Source organism: Scophthalmus maximus, chromosome 18 (assembly GCF_022379125.1).
Source record: "Scophthalmus maximus strain ysfricsl-2021 chromosome 18, ASM2237912v1, whole genome shotgun sequence".
NCBI classification, from domain to species: Eukaryota; Metazoa; Chordata; class Actinopteri; order Pleuronectiformes; family Scophthalmidae; genus Scophthalmus; species Scophthalmus maximus.
Genome location: NC_061532.1, coordinates 14,191,812 through 14,208,259, shown reverse-complemented (window position 1 = coordinate 14,208,259; position 16,448 = coordinate 14,191,812). Strand labels below are relative to the sequence as shown.

The 16,448-nt window shown below is 44.8% G+C and overlaps 2 protein-coding genes across 2 annotated transcripts; one reads left to right on the top strand and one right to left on the bottom strand.

Annotated features, from left to right (window-relative positions):
* Positions 1-2,351: 2,351 nt before the first annotated feature.
* kcns3b (potassium voltage-gated channel, delayed-rectifier, subfamily S, member 3b) lies at positions 2,352-6,955 on the bottom strand. Its single transcript, XM_035617353.2, has 2 exons — positions 6,774-6,955; positions 2,352-6,197 (listed from the first exon to the last, which is right to left on the bottom strand). The coding sequence occupies exon 2, from the start codon at positions 6,191-6,193 to the stop codon at positions 4,694-4,696; it is 1,500 nt and encodes a 499-aa protein (XP_035473246.1). The 5' UTR covers positions 6,194-6,197; positions 6,774-6,955; the 3' UTR covers positions 2,352-4,693.
* Positions 6,956-8,300: 1,345 nt separating this feature from the next.
* LOC118290035 lies at positions 8,301-14,816 on the top strand. Its single transcript, XM_035617352.1, has 21 exons — positions 8,301-8,399; positions 8,481-8,539; positions 9,018-9,104; positions 9,192-9,313; positions 9,397-9,537; positions 9,696-9,794; positions 9,887-10,057; positions 10,430-10,532; positions 11,023-11,243; positions 11,412-11,568; positions 11,648-11,859; positions 11,958-12,072; positions 12,237-12,436; positions 12,529-12,643; positions 12,730-12,899; positions 12,984-13,081; positions 13,637-13,767; positions 13,951-14,140; positions 14,226-14,367; positions 14,487-14,583; positions 14,714-14,816. The coding sequence occupies exons 1-21, from the start codon at positions 8,377-8,379 to the stop codon at positions 14,782-14,784; spliced, it is 2,724 nt and encodes a 907-aa protein (XP_035473245.1). The 5' UTR covers positions 8,301-8,376; the 3' UTR covers positions 14,785-14,816.
* The last annotated feature ends 1,632 nt before the right edge of the window (positions 14,817-16,448 follow it).

Here is a 16,448-nt window from a genome sequence, read left to right as displayed (position 1 = left end):
GATGGTGTTTTTATTGCACTGATGTTTCTGCCAAGGATTTTCCTGTTGGTCGTGTGTATTTGTATAAAGATCCATTTAGGGACTGGTGTTGCAGACCAGTTTAGACTATAAATGGTGTGGTATGTGGCATTGGTCCATGTGCTTGTTGCTACAAAAATAAACATTAAATAAATAAATACTTTTTTTAGGCCATTGCAGAGACAGATTCATCTGGTTTCTGAACCTGAAACGGAGAGAAGATTAAACAGGTTGAAGGACGACTAAAGGGTTTCATGTCTGACTGAATAACAACAGATGTATGTGTTGCCTGGCAGAAAACTCAACCTTCGTCAGAGCAATGAATGATTATGGACACGAACAATAACAAAGACGGTGCAGTCTCGGTGTAATAAAGCTGCGCGAGGGGGGAAAAAGCAGAATTGAAATATAAACAAAGTGGTTTCTTTGTAAAAAAGTGACGCTGAGCTGCAGCCACGCGGCTGCTGGTAACGGCTGAGAGAAAGTGATCGTACTGCTCTGTGGTGATGGCTCTGATCAAAACATTATAAATGAGCTTTCATACGGGCGGTAATGGAAATATCCGAACTGTTTCTCCCGGCTGTGGGTCTGTACTGACTTTGATTCAGTTTAGAAAGAAGAAAAGAAAAAAGACGCTCCACTCATCTTTTCTTTCCGCGACAGGCGTCACAGACTGATGTTCCAGCTCATTAACATTGTACAATTGTCTAAACAAGTGTTTTTCTTTTCAGAGTTGGGTCATTATCTCGATGAATGTTGAACAACGCCGCCACAGCCACGCTGCAGCACCACCGCCTTTGTCTCAGATAACAACATTTTCATTATTGTTCATCGACCCGCTGAGAAAATGTCGGTCAGTTTCGAGCTGACAAAGAGTTTCTCGTGAATCCATTTCAGATGTGTTCAACAGCTACGATAAAGGTTCGGTTGAGCCTTTTACTTGGCCTGATTGCGTCATTAAAGCATAAATTGTCCAAAGATTTCATCTTTTACTTCGAAGAACAGCTTCCAAGAATAAGTATCAGAAGGCAAATGTGTTAAAGTGAACGTGTTGGAATTTCAGGCGTGTTACTTTTGGGGAAATAGCTGAAAATCTTTCTGCATTACATGTGTAATTAACAGCAGTTTGATCAAGTACCAGATCAGATGTCAACCGTATATCATTAAGTTCCGTTGTGGAGGACAAATTGGTTTTAGTTGGGCTACAATGCCACTGCACAATGTTTTGTAACTGTCTTTACATATCTCTGCACTTTATAAAGGAAATAGCACTTTGATCGATTATCAGATCAGATGTCAACCATATTTCATAAACTGCCGTTCTGTTTCCGAGGTAACGTTAGTTTTGTTATCTAGGCTACAACATTATTTGCAGGATTTTTGTAATTGGAGGTATATTATTTTTGACAAATATGTCAAACAAAGTGATGATGTTTGGGCATATGAATAGATTTTTACTCTCTCTTTAATCTGGACAGGCCATGATGGCAAGCTGAGATAGTTTCATCAGGTTGTCATTAGCAACATTGTTTTACGTGTGGATATTTATCGACAACTAAGAACTAGTGTGTGTGGCGCAACCAAATTTTAACGTGTGGGTTCCGAGCGAAGTTTGACCTTACAAAGAGCTGACGCGGCGAACTACGGCAGAATTTCACACAATATAAAAGTCCCTCTTGCACATTCATCACTGCATGCGGTGACCTTTTCCGTCCGTGTGGGGTTCAGGGACAACTGCCTTCGCAGTCCCCGAGGCTTTGTGTGTAATGTGCTGCACGAGTTCATACCTGAAAACAAATGTCAAAGAGTTTTCAAGGGAAGATTCATTTTTCTCTTCAAAAAAATGAACGGTAGGCTCCACCAAACACTCACACGTGTGGGCCGAGAGAAGCCCTGCCACGTTGCAGATCTCTCCATCACTCTCTGCACAGATTTAATATTAATGCCCAGCAGACTCTGCAGAAGTATCCCCTCCTCCTGTCAACACGGCAAGCCGAGAAACATCACTGTGTCTATTCTGAGACATCTCGCTTCAGATTAGCATTAAGCAGAAGAACCTAGTTTGGCAAACTACCTGAGTCTCGAAATAAAGGTTGTTTCATTTCAAGAAAGAAAGAAAAAAAGCCCTAAAGGGGAATTTTGAGAAAACAACTCTCGAATCATTTCTGGAAAAGTGACATTTTTGCTGACATGGTCACTGTGACCTTTACAGGTAATTGCTCTTTTCTTTTTTTCTTTACATTAAGACCAGCACCATCAATGTCCTTCGCGTCGTGTACATACCAATGGCCAAAATATGGAAAAGGGCCACACCTGTAATAAGCAAACTTCCCCATTGTGTCATATTTATTACAGGAATTTTTCATGCGTCATTTGTTCACTACACACAGCTCAGGTGACCATTTCAAGGATACAACAGATAACAAGTCATTTTTTTTCCTGTATCAACGTGAGTGTTCATTCTTAATTTTTTTTTAAATTTCTTGATTCTCCTTTACAATAACTCACTAAATGTTAACATATCAGACAAACTCATTAAAATATGCAATAATTAAGATCAGTGTATAATAGGAATAGTGGCATTAGACGGTACCAGAGGCATCGAGAGGGCATGCCCCCCTGGACCCCAATTGCTGGCAACGTTTTCCCACTCGCTCGCTGCTCCATACCCTTGTGGAAAGCCCTAGAGATGCAAGAGCGGTCCGTTTTTTTTTTCTGTCAAGGGGTGTCTGTCTCTTGTCAGTCCGACAGGTGGCAGGGAGCTTGAACGATGGAAAGGTCGGGAGGAAAGGAACGGCAAAGTGGCAGCATATTGAAATCCAGACGCAGGGTGAGAGTAATGCAAAAGTTCTTTACTATCTGTTGCCGGCGGCGATGCTGGATCCTCATCAGCATCCCGTACGGTGGATTCTTCAACAGTGGTGTTGTTGTTCCCTGAAACGTTGAATCAAGATTACAGATCCGAGTAGAAGAAGAATTGGTCTTTTATGTGTTTAGGGATATCCATTGCAACAGCACTAGTCAAAGTGTAAGTTTTTTGTTCTTTTGTTAACACTTTAATCCAGTAATGCCTCGAGCACTGTTCCCTTATTACCGTATGTGTTTTTGTCAGTGCTGTGTTATGTAACCTGTAAGGCCTGTAAACACTTAAAGGTCTATAAGAAACCTCACACAAACGTGATTCCCTTGCCCCTTTGTTCATCCGGTGACCTTTCAGATTTTTCTTTGAATGGAAACTCTGCCAGAATACATAAAGGTTTTTCATGCAAAGGCGTCACAGTGATGAAGTGTATAGTGTCAACTGTGCTCTCAAAAATGTTTTTATGTATTATCAAGTGTACCGAAATTGTCAACTCTTGTCTGAACCAATCCTCTGGCTTTGCCATTGAAGTAAATGGTACCAAGAAATATGGTAATCTTCTATGTGATGCACACCTGAGGCCCAATGACCGAAACTCATTTTTACAAATAATCAGACAGTAAAAGGTAATATGTGTTCAGGTCCGTCCGTGGTTAGACTCTACACAAGCTGCTGTGGAGTAAGAACTGTGTATCTGTACATTGATCAACTGCCACGGGTTTCAGAGAGAAGATAAGACACAAGTAATGTTAACTTGGAGAGAAGATGCTTCTAGTGAACTACATTGGCACCTTTGAGACCCCTGCATCTCTGGCTCTAGTAGGAAAGCAGCTCATCCAACCGGAGATGATAACACGGGACAGGAAATCAATGCTTTAAGGAGGAGAAAAGACTGACCAGGAAAAAGAAGGTTTCCTTTAAACTGCAAAAGAAAAGACGTTGTTAACGATTTCTAGATTTTTAGAGTCATTGTAGCCAAAAAGAGTTGCAGCCAATGTGGAATCCTGCCCATTTGGATTCATATGGTGATAAATAGATGCAATGAATCTGAATATAAATACCTTGTCTTGAGTGAATAACACAACCTAATACATGCCGTGTGACAAATCAGAGGCATATTTCATCTGATTCACTGAGTTTTATTTCATGTCTACTTGAGTTCCCCCCCCCCAGGGGTCACCCAGCATGCCAACACAGCTGTCCATAACACAGATTTAATAACAATAACCTGGCACATCAATGCCTTCCACAGGGCTCTGACTGAGATGTTTGGCCTCTGTTGAACAGCATCAATGATATTGCATAATTCTAAAGGACTATTTACATCACTCACTTTCAAAAAATGCATTTCAATTTGTTCATGCATACTGCGAATCATCCGTCGAGATCTATGACACCATTTTTAAACGTCAAACTGCCGTTGTCACTCTTGCCGAAACTCTCGATGTGAACTTTCAGCGAGCGGACAAATCAATACAGGACATTACTTTGGAAAACATTAACATTATGGCCTTCTACATGCATCAGTGCAGTTTTATCAAGCGGAAAATGGGCTTTCAAACCTCCGAGCAAGATTCGGATAATTCCCTTTAGACGTCCCTGTTTTAGCAAGACTGTATATTTTACAAGCTAGTCCCTTGTAGAAAAAAAAATATATATATAAATAAAACCATGGCCATGATATTTCTCTGTCAAAATTAAAGGAGGAAGACAGTGAAGGAAGACAGGGTCGGTGACGGAGCACTCTGCCCTGAGCGGCACAGACTGACTCGCAGTCGTAAAGGGAGAGCGACACGGGGTGAAACGGCAGCCATCTCATTTTGTCGCCCCATTTTCACAAGTGTCATTATCGTACACCTCTATGTCCTGGAGACTGGAGGCATCTGTATCATCGCCTGCACTGCTCACACTGTTCCTGAAGGTGATGCCCCCGATGAAAGGATACACGGTGTCCGTGAACAAGTCTCTGATGTTATAATAAGGGAGTTCTGGGTCTCGCCTCTCAGGCTTGGTGATACATTGTGCCTCTATGGCTTTGTTTCTTTGATAGTACTTTGAAAACTTATTGAAGATGATCGTGATGGGCAGAGCGACCACTAGTAGGCCGCAGATGATACACAAGGTGGCTACTATCTTCCCTGCCAGCGTCACTGGGCAGGTGTCACCGTAGCCGACTGTGGTCATGGTGATTGTCGCCCACCACCAGCCCGAGGGGATGGTCCCCAGATCTGTGTCCTCCTCCTCCTTCTCTGCAAAGTAGATTAGGGCGGAGAAGATGGAGATCCCCACCGAGAGGAAGAGAAGAAGAAGACCCACCTCCTGGTAGCTGTGGCGGACGGTGGCGCCCAGCGCTCGCAACCCAACGGAGTGACGAGCCAGTTTGAGGATTCGAAGAATCCTCATGAGGCGCAGGACCTGCACCACTTTGCCGACGTTCTCCAGGTCCGCGTTCTCCTCCGCACCCTCCTCGTCGGCCGTCTCCAGAGCCAAAGTGGCGTAAAACGGCAAAATGGAAGCAACGTCGATGATGTTCAAGGGGTTTCCGAGGAACTTCCGGCTTGAGGGGGCAACGATCAGCCTGATGATGAACTCGGCGGAAAAGCAGGCAATGCAGATCTCCTCCAGGATGGCGAGGACGGGGTCCTCGATGGGCCTCTCGTTGTCGTCCACGCGCTGGAACTCAGGCATGCTGTGGACACACATGGCAACAATAGAGGTCAAGACCAGGCTGAGGGAGGCCACGGCGATGATTTTTGAGGCTCTGGAGTGACCCGGATCCTCCAGCCTGAGCCAAATGTAGCTCCGCAGCTCTGCACACCAGGCACCTTTGAACTTGGCGAGGTCTTTATCGAGAGCAGAGAGCTCCTCAAAGGAGGAGTCCAAGCTCGGCGGCTGCTGGTCGTCACTCCTGGTGTCCCAGTCTCGGTCCTCAATGTACTCCTTCCTCTCGTGGTACCAGTTGCTGCAGCAGGGGCTCAGGTGTAACTCGTGGATGCCCCAGTACTCGATCTCCTGGCTGAAGGAGAAAACGCACACCTCCTCCATCGTGTGGATACGTCCCGTGTGGTAGAAGTTGAGCACGCAGAGGAAAACCTGGGGGTTCCTGTCGAAGTAGTACTCCTTTTCGGCCGGGCTGTAGTCGTCGCACAGCTCCAGGATCGCCGCCTCGCTTTGACAGCGGAGGAGACGAGCCAGACGCGTGTGAGGGAACTGGAGCAGCATGTCCGGATCCACCTCATGTTGAACTCCCCCCACGTTGAGGTGGACCTGGTCCTCCTCATCCCCACGCCGGTGGAGCATTTGTCCATACCCCATCGTCCTGATGACACGAACAAAGACATCACAGAAATAAATGAAGTCTTTATAGATTTTTTTTTTTTTTTTTTAATGACAAGAAAATGCCCCACAAGCATCTCCACAGTCAGGACTGTGAGCGGTACATTTACACGGACGGTTGGTCTATCAAGACCAATTTGACCGCACTGTTTGTAGAACACATTAGTCCTCTGAAGAGGAAGAAAAAAAAAAAATCAATACAGCACACACACAGGAAATGGCTTGTGCCGGAGTGAGTGAAGAGGCGTGAGGTGCTGTCACTTCTTGGAGAGCGCAAGAGCAGGATTATCGCCCGAAGAATCAAATTACAAAGTGGACAAGACAACGCTCGGAGGAAATGAGAGGCAACAAGTTGAAAACGACCCCACACCTATTTGGTTTGTTTACAGCATGCGTGATTTTTTTTTCTGCGTTGTCTTGAGAGCATCTGCTCAACAAGCTGGTTTTGCATGCACACAATCTGACATCATTCCATATTAGTCTGTTACATTTAATCTCACTGGGGGAGGGGAGGAAAAAAGAACTGAATACAAAAAAGATGTAAAGCTTGCCAGCGTACCTGCACGTGGAGCCTTTCTTTCCATGGAAAACAACTTTTTGTCCGGGGGTTTCAGTTTTTCACGGGCATTGCCGCAAACAGCAGGTCGTGCGGAGGGAGCGCGGTGCCGCAGCTCCGCGGACAGGACGAGAGGAGCTGGAGGCGGGATGTCCCTTCCCTTTAACAGGGAACAGGGAGGGGCGAGAGAGGAGGAGAGGAGAGGAGGAGAGAGGGGAGGAGAGAGGGAGAAGGACCGCACAGATAATGGAACGCCCATTCTCTTATATTACTGTCCTTCTGCTGGGATGTTTAACCCCTGAAGTAAAGACCTGTCATTTGAAATGCAGCTTTAATGTTGTTTTTTTTTAAAAAGGAAGGAAAGTGCTTTGATTGCATTTGAGAGAAACTATACTGCAGTTAAAGGCAGTTCCTGCAGACCACAGCTTGTCTGCATGCTGGAGGAGGGGAGAGGGGGGGGGTTGTGAAGTAAGTAAAATCAAACACTGCATGACATTTCTTCAGTCCCCCGTGAACAGGCACTTGCTCGCGGGCCAACTGCCAAACCAGGCAGCAGCAACGCTGTTCCCTTGGCAGCTGAAACCCAAATACAGCACGAGCGCAGCTGCTGCAGAAGAACCACTGTGTTTAGAAACCCAACTGCACGGTTGACAACCTGCAGCCTGTGTGAGACGACCTGACCAGCTGGGCGACCTCACCTCTGTGTCCGTGGCTGGGGGCTGGGTCGCTGTTCATTTTCATCACCTCCATAAAACCAAACAAAAACACATTATTCATATTCCAGATGTTGTTTGTGACATGAAACCCTGTTCTTCTTCCAGACTGTTGTGGAGTATCTCTGTACTTTCTCGGTGTGTGTGTGTGTGCACCATTTAATCACGCAAGGTTTGCAGCATTATCACAACCACAGCCTCACAGGTGAAAGGTTTATTAAAAAAATCGTCTGCTCGTATTCATCAGTGTCTACATTGTTTTGCATATTTCTTTATTCCTTCTCCACTGACTCTAAGGTTTTATGTATTTATCTAAACTGTTTTTCAGGCTGAACCTCATTTTAATGTCCCGATGTAGTTAATATATATTTGTCCGCACTTCAATAACAGTTATGATACAGATACTTGTACATCTGGTATGTGTGTGTGTGTGTGTCTGTGTGTGAGAGAGGTTTCTGCTTTTTCTAGAGAACGACCCTGGACCGTGATAAATTAAGGAAACTTTAACTTGTTTTTTCTGTAGTTCCTAATATTTCCTAATTTCCTGAGCACATTTGCTTAAGTTCTGTGCTTACGTCCGTCGGTGCACTCATTTATTTTTGTCCGTGTGTAATAAGAGGAGCCGTGGACGATCGAAAGGACAACGGTTAAACATTTAAATAAAGGCAGAATAAATGACGACAGTCCACCTTCAGTGCACGGCGGGGCCCAGTCGAGGCCGGAGCACATGACACCCGTCCACACAATCACCTCCATCAGGCCGGGATAGGATCCACCTGTGTGCTCGGCGGGTTCCTCCCTCAAGGCCTGGAGGTCACGCCCTCCGGCAGACGCCATTCAAAACTGCAGAGAACCAGGGGCTCGGAGGTTTCCAGTGTGCCACCTCTTGTGCCATGGGTTCTTCATTCGGATTGGGGTTTGTAGACATCTTCTTCGTTTCTCCCCGTGTCCAGTGTCACGTTTGATCTCTTTGATGCATGATTCAGTCTCTTTGCAGGTGGTTTGTTCTCCTGGTAGCAGTTGCACACATAGAGGCTCAAAAGAAGCCGCCCATAGGTACGTTTTTGTCCCTTTTACCAAAAATGCAGTCCCATGTGGTTTTTGGGGTGTTTCTTGGCCAAGGAGATAATGTGATTTGGTTCAGTTTGGTTTGTTAGCAGGGCAGATGGACTGATTTGCATGACTTAAAAATTGGCAACAGGTGATTACCTTTTGGGAGGGATCTGGTTCTGAATCCAGGAATTTCATGAAGGATTATTCACCATTGTGAGACGAAGGGAAAACTTTGACAAAAGCATAACATTTTCAAAATGTGTGGGTCGGAGGGAGATGGGGAATGCAAGGTTTGGGTGAAGTAGCCAACGGACGCTCTTGTTTTTATCTTTTATGCACCAACCAGGTGTAGAGCTTTTAATTTTGTTGTATTCTGTACGACGACAATGAGACAAAGACATTCTAGTCTTTTTCTAATTGCTGCAGTCAAATTCTCAACTCCACTAAATGCCACTTTTTCCACGTACATCTTGACTCTCAGATATCAGCTCAAGATGTCTGGGGAACATCATGCGTGTGGACGTCGGTCCGCTCGGGGGGAGTGTTCTGGAAGTTTCAGTCGTCATGAGTAAGTTGACATTTCTGAATTGTATTTTTCTTTGTCTCCCTTTTTGTTTTTCTTTAACCACCCTCTTCTTTCCCCCCCCCTCCTCAGATAACTCTGCCTTCCTTCTTACACCAAGTTTGGCATCTCAGTGTGGCTTCAGCGTGAAGACAGACCAGCTGGGGAACGCCATGATTTTTGCCTCCCTCCACAACTGCTTTGCTCAAAATGTGGTAAAGAACTGGAAATTTAGTTTTTTGTATAGAGGCAGCATCCCCAAATTTTCTTGCAAGTGTCTTTTGTGTGTTTCTCCCAGGGCGACGCGTTGACAACGACGTTGAACCTTCGACTGCATGGCAACCGGATGGCTGAAGACGAGCTGTACCGCGTGGCTGAGACCTGCCACTACGCCGATTGGAGCTCCAGGGAAATTGTGTGCGAGCGTAACTATATTGAGGCAAGTGACTGCCGCAGGACTCCTAGGGGTCAAGTTCCAGTCTATAGGATGAGTGGCTTTGTGTCCCATATTAGCATCAAGGCTGCTACGTTTGATGTCACTGTAGCAGGGAGAGGGAGAGATGGATCATCACTTATGGAGTGGCCTCTCTTTCCTAGGTGTCCGTGAAAAGGGCAGCTCCAGATGATTATGTGCTGCCTGCGAATCCTCTCCTAGGGGCCAACACAAAGTTCGGTGATCCTCGACGGGCTGCAGAGGTTAGAGGAGCTAATTCTTCAATATTCTGGAATTGTCTTCTTTTTTTCTCTTTTTTTTTGTTCTTCCTCTATCTAATGGCATTGCCTCACAGAAACAGCCCGTGGATACCGGATTCAGAATCACATCCCTGGTGTTCTTCACTCCCGAGGAGAAGATGATGACGGTGACCGAGGCCCGGAGGCGTGGTCATGGGATAGCCAACACTCCATCGAGGCTGGTCCTGCGAAGCCCACAGACGTCACCTGAAACGTACACCCAGAATGTGAGTCATATGCAGGTCGCTACATTCATTCAAAAGAGAAAAAGAAAAAAAAAAAAAGCCTGGTTTGACATCTCACCCCTCAGGCAGGTTCTGGTTAAATTACCCGCGACCCGCTGGGTGACTTATTACTTGCAGCCAACTGAATTTAGATTGCACAATGTGGCCAAACTGCCTTTTTTAAAAATTGATTGCTTTGCCTCGCATCCAATAGGCATAGGTGGATTGGTACACTTCGTTTTATTGACGTCCCCCATTGTCTTGAACATCCTTGGGAATCGGATCATCCTTTTATCCAACATTGTGTCTGCGTGTTCCACCAGTAAAGCATTAAACGGACTAAACAAAGTATTTGAACATAACTTCTCCTCGCAGGTAGCAGGGGTGCCGATGACGGTGCTCCAAACCTCTACAATCTTTGAAAAGAAGTGGCTGGCGACTCGGATCAATGCAGCGGCAGCCTGTCCAACGCTGGAGGGTAAAGAAAACATTTTGAGAACAGTAAACGGGATCATTTGGGACATTAATGGTCTTGTGTGAGATTTATTGATTAGAAATCTGGTTATTGTGTATCTATGTTCATTGGAACTATTGCATGCATTTTAATCTTGTTTCTTTTGGTGTGACCAAAGTTTGCAGTAAAATATGCAGCACACAAGACTGTTTTTGTTAAATCTGTGTATAAATGGACGTGGATTTTATATGCACATGAAATGCTTAATCTTAAATATTTAGGCCTAAATATTTTTGAGTGTTTGTCAGAAAATTTGACTTATTCATTGAGTTTATTAGATTAATGACGACGATTGAATTTTGGGCGTTTGGTCCAACATTTTTTCGTGAAGAGGTGGAAAAGTGTCTCTGAATAATTTGTGATTTGTTGCTGACTACGTCCTAAAATCTGCCACTATTTATTATTTAAGAGATAACTTCAATTCCTATTTGATGTGTATGCGTTGTGTCCACAGGCAGCGTTTCCTTCACTCCAAACCACATCACCTGGTACCTGCCCCGGCACATTGACCCGCTGATCTCCTCCGGACAGTTTAAACTGCTGGAGGTGCACATGGGCATCGATGGCCAGAGACTGGACGCCGGCGAGATGGCTGCCAGACGATACTCTCTGTCCGCCACGGACATGTACGTCGTCGTCGAAATTCCCATCGGGGCCGCCGGGGGCCACTTTAAGGTCGGTGGCACTCAGAACAATATAAATTTAGTTTATTGTTGTCATGCGTACAACTATGGCCATGAGTTCTCATCCACGAGTATTACATCCAGAGAAATGTACAAGTACAAGATCATTTGTACACCCGGCCAGATTCTGGTTTTAAAACGTTTGTTTTGCTTTTGGCAGAGTCACGTCCAGGACGGTCAGTACCTCACCTCCTACACGATTGAGCCGATGCTGGAGTTGCTCTGGACTGAGGAAACCACTCACGAGGACACCAGATATAAAGTCCTCTTTCCCATCACCACGCCGCTACTGTCGCGACCTGCGCAAGTTACTGACAGTGAGTCTTGTCATCATGGAGCTTTTGATTCTTAAATATATTGCAAGCTGCTCAAGCCTCTTTTCCTTGTGCCTCACAGACACCGTTCCAGAGGAGCAGATATTCAAGGTGCTGCTTGGGCCCTTTGGCTCCGACGTGGCTCTGATGAACGTCACCTTCCCCCACGAGGTTCTGTCCGTGGCAGACTGCAGCGTCAGGGGCTTTAACGTCCTGGAGCACATGTCTCCTAACAGCGGCTCGAAAGTCTACACACTCGAAGTGCCCTTCACGGACCCCGTCGTGCTACAAATGGTACGATTTTAAGACTTCCATCTTGGGAAATAGGAATTCCTCCCTTGAATGTTAATCATCCTCATTTAATTTTTTTTTTTTTTTCTCCTCCGCACCAGAAAGAAATGGATATCACGGTGTACTCTCTTCACATGACCTTTGGTTTGCTGGTCCTGCCAGAGTTTGCTCCATTTGCTCACGCTGCCTATCTGGAAGCTAGAGTAGTTGAGATAGGTTTGTACTCTGATATAATGGACGCATTCAAAATGCAATGGGAACAAGACGATGCTGATTATATGATTTATAGAAGTTACCTTAATTGACATTTTGGTTCTACACGAGAATTGCATAGCGGAGGCTACATTTCTAAAATCTGTCCCCCTCTCCGTCCCCTGTAGTTGCTCCCTCAGTCACCGGCGGATGTGATCATCAAAACTTCAATGTCCTCGTGAAATACGGGAGCCAGGGCTTCAACTTTCAGGCCACGGTGGGAAAACAAATGTTGACCCCGAGTCTGGCCCAGCAGTACGGCGTCATGGAGAACCACACGCACTTGAGCTTTGCGGTGCCGTTTACAGCGCCTGACGTCGCCTTTGAGGTCGGATCAGAATCTATTAAAAGCCGTTGGCCTTGAGGACCTTGCTGTAGCGATGCTGCATATGATGTCTACATTCTTCTGTTTTTTTTCAGGCTGTTGAGTCGTCGTCCATCAGGAGCAGGCTTGACGTGGTTCTGAGGAATCTGGAAACCAACAAAAACATCAAAGAATTCTCTTTGGCTTGCAATTTCGCCTCATTTCTAACTGGTCTGTTTCAGGGGCGGGAAATGAAACTTTATTCCACTGACAAAAAATGCACAATAAGTAGTGACCGTGGATCATCTTCCCCTCAGAGTGTTTTCCCAACGGAACCATGACGGCTCTGGCTGTGAAGCTGGAGTCTGTTCCCAGTCTGGACCCCGGTCGGCTCACCCTCCGAGACTCCACCTGTGGTCCCGCCTACAGCGACGGCCGCTACGCTTACTTTGTCTTCACTGGCAACTCCTGTGGGACAACCAGAAAGGTGTAGGATTAAGCTGTCGAATATTTTAAAGTTAACATGACTTGTATCTGTGGAAGTAACCCCCCCCTCTCAATTTTTTCTTAGTTTTTTCCCAATGTGATGCTGTATGAGAATGAGATCTCTCTGCCAGATGAACTTGAACAAAAGACGGATGAATCAAAAACAGAAGAGCCAGAGTACGAGTGAGTATCAAGTAGTTGTTGTCAGCTGTGTGTATGTATGTATGTATATGTGTATATATAGATATAGATATTATAGCTATATATGTGTCTTAGTTTGAAAATTGATAATCAAAATGGATAGTTTCAGCCCTGATAGGGCAATAGGTGAAGGGTTTATTTTTCAAATGTGATAATTTGGAGATAAATTAATTCCAACATAGATTATTCTCTGGTCTGAATTACTTGCCAAAAGTGTCAAAAGGTGTGTGTGTGTGTGTGTGTGTGTGTGTGTGTGTGTGTGTGTGTGTGTGTGTGTGTGTGTGTGTGTGTGTGTGTGTGTGTGTGTGTGTGTGTGTGTGTGTGTGTGTGTGTGTGTGTGTGTGTGTGTGTGTGTGTGTGTGTGTGTGTGTGTGTGTGTGTGTGTGTGTGTGTGTGTGTGTGTGTGTGTGTGTGTGTGTGTGTGTGTGTGTGTGTGTGTGTGTGTGTGATGATTAAGTGTTGTTTGAACAGTGTATTTTTCTTAGTGTATGTGTATATATAGATTTTAAATCTTTCGCATGGGTTGTTGTTTCTCAGGTTAAAGATTTCTTGTTACTATGACCTCAACACCGCCCACGGTGTAGGCTTCCACACCCGGCCTCGCAGGAGTGAACCCTATGCTGAGAATGCAAAAGGCGAGCTGCAGGTCGCAATGAGACTTGCTTTTGGTAAGAAGAACTTTTTAAAAATGCTTAGTGAAGTGATGAGACTCATTTCTGTCATGTAAATATGTGGCAAAAGGGACATGGGGCAGATTTTGACCCACACTTGATGGACAGAAATGTTCTGTGTCCTTGATCTTAATCCCTCGGAATAATTTGGATTGACATGTTCCGTCTCTCGTCACTCAGATGACTCTTACAGCGCGTTTCACCGAGTTGAGGACTTTCCCGTTGTGAAGTACCTGCAACAGCCGCTGTATTTTGAGGTTGAGCTGATGAAGGCCACAAATCCCAGATTATCACTGGAGCTGGGGAACTGTTGGGCGACGCTGTACGACGACGGGATGTCCAAACCCAGATGGAACCTCATCATTGATGGGTAACTGAAACGGGGCGGCGCACTGGTGTCTTCTGTTATAAATGACTTAAAGTGAGAGATTGTTCGGCCTCTTTTTCTGTCCCAGCTGTCCAAACCCAAGAGACCCAAACCAGGTGGTCTTCCATCCCGTTTGGGTCGATGCCAGAGTTCAGTATCCCTCTCACGTCAAACGCTTCGAGGTCCAGATGTTTGCCTTTGCTGAAGATCAAGATAACTTGCATCGCCAGGTAATTTACAATAACCTTGAGGATACTCTTCCCTTCTTTCATGGTTCACACTTGCAAAACTGATGTAATCAACGTGTAAATTATTCCACAACATTGTCAAATCGCTTCATACCTCGCAGCTCTTTGTCCACTGCGACGTGATGATCTGTGATGACAGAAATCCACTGGGTGGAGTTTGTAACGGGCAGTGTTCCAGCCAGGAAAACAGGATAAAAGGTTAGACATGCTCTTATCATGTGAGCACTACAGCATATGGCTCAACAGTGTCTATCCCTAAGTTTTATTTTTATTATTTATTTGAAAAAATGAAAATGGCTAAGCTAATTTTTTCTCTCTTCCTCCACAGGTCAAAGACGTGCTGTTTCAGACAAACAAAGTTTCAAACACGTGTCATCCGGAGCCATACTTATAAGTTAAGAAAATCATAATAAATGACTTTTACAAGAGTTCACACTTGGCATTGTTTTCTTGGAAATATTACTCTATACGTGGATATGTGATGTTCAATGTGGAGCATTGATTTCCGTGATATTTAGTTTGAGTCAACCTGAATTTTCTGTGGCAGAAATCTTTTTGCTTAAATTCTTGCTTACTGTATCTCTGGCTACACAGGCGCCTATCTTGCATAATAAAAAAGGTGATGAATTATACTGCCTTAAACAATTTCTGCAAACAGTACAGACTCTTTGCTGTCATGTAACCTATAAACCTAATCTGATATGTCAGGAAACAAGTTTAATCTGCAAAGGAAGAGGGAACAATTTGGGGTTTTTGACCACTGTCATGTGAAATAAAGACTGTATCAAGTCTTGTTTATTCCGTGGAACAATCCCATACTTTGGTATGTATACTGTTAGACTCTAAATATTTTGTGAATGTTAGTCTGAAATTAATTTCATAAGCAAAATAAACTGCTCAAAAAAGTAAGGGAACACTTAACTGCACAGAATGTCAAGGATATAAATGTCCATTTAGGAATCCAAGTGATTGAATTAATTTCATCTAGTTTGGTGCAAAAGAAAGTGACAACGGGTGCAATGGAAAGGCAAAATTAAGACTACACCCAAAAAGCATTACGGTTTTGCATGTGGTGGCCACAGACAATTGAGAGCAGGTTCACACTGAGCACGTGTGACAGGCGTGAAAGAGTCTGGGGACGTTGTGGTGAACATTATGCTGCCTGTAACATCATCCAGCACGATCGGGTTGGTGCTGGGTCAGTGATGGTCTGGGGAGGTTTATCCTTGGAGGGTTGCACAGACCCCTGTGTCATAGCTAACAGTACCATGACTGCTGTTGTAGGTACCGGGATGAAATCCTCACAGCGATTGTCAGACCTCACGCTGGTACAGTGTGGAAGGAATGCTATGGTGCAAGACGTGTGGCCAGAATGTGTAGTCAGTTCCTGGATGACAAAGGCATTGATGCCATTGACTGGCTCTCTCCCTCCCCTGACCTAAATCCAGTTGGGCAACTATGAGAGAGCGTATCGGTGCCGCCGAGTACCTCCAGGATCTCATGGATGACCTGATCCAGGTCTTGGAGATCCACTCTGGACACCATCTGTAGACGCATCAGGAGCGTGTCCAGATGTTGCCGGGAGTGCATTCCTGGCATGCAGGGGCGAAACCCAGAGTCCCGTGTTGCAGGTATAAAATTCAGTTGGATCAGCCTGATTTTTAAAAAAAAAATAATTTTAAACTTGAATGTTGAGTCCATCCCTCAATGGGTTAATGAGTTGGGTTTCCATTGACATGTCATTTTGTCAAATTATACAGTGTAAATCAGTTATGATTCAACTTGAATAATTAGTTCAAGATCTGTTGTGATCCAAGTGTTCCTTCCATTTTTTTTTTAAATTGCATTTTGAATTTAGAGTGTGGGGTGTCCCAGCTCCTCCGGTCAGCATGCTGAAGTTTCCTTGTGCAAGAAACTGAACCCCAAGTAATATGTGATAGAAAAGCACAGCAGATAAGTGCTGTATGAATGCTACAAGTGTTTTGTATAGTCATAATGCTAGTTATATAAATGTAGTCCCATCTTCATTTGATGTCTGTGTCCATTATCAAACCATTTTACAT

Coding starts and splice junctions, on each gene's coding strand:
- LOC118290035 (XM_035617352.1), top strand. CDS start 8,377: ATGGGTTCTTCATTCGGATTGGG. Junction 10,058..10,429: donor CTGAAACGTACACCCAGAAT/GTGAGTCATATG, acceptor TTCTCCTCGCAG/GTAGCAGGGGTGCCGATGAC. Junction 12,073..12,236: donor AGCTAGAGTAGTTGAGATAG/GTTTGTACTCTG, acceptor CGTCCCCTGTAG/TTGCTCCCTCAGTCACCGGC.
- kcns3b (XM_035617353.2), bottom strand. CDS start 6,193: ATGGGGTATGGACAAATGCTCCACCGGCGTGGGGATGAGGAGGACCAG.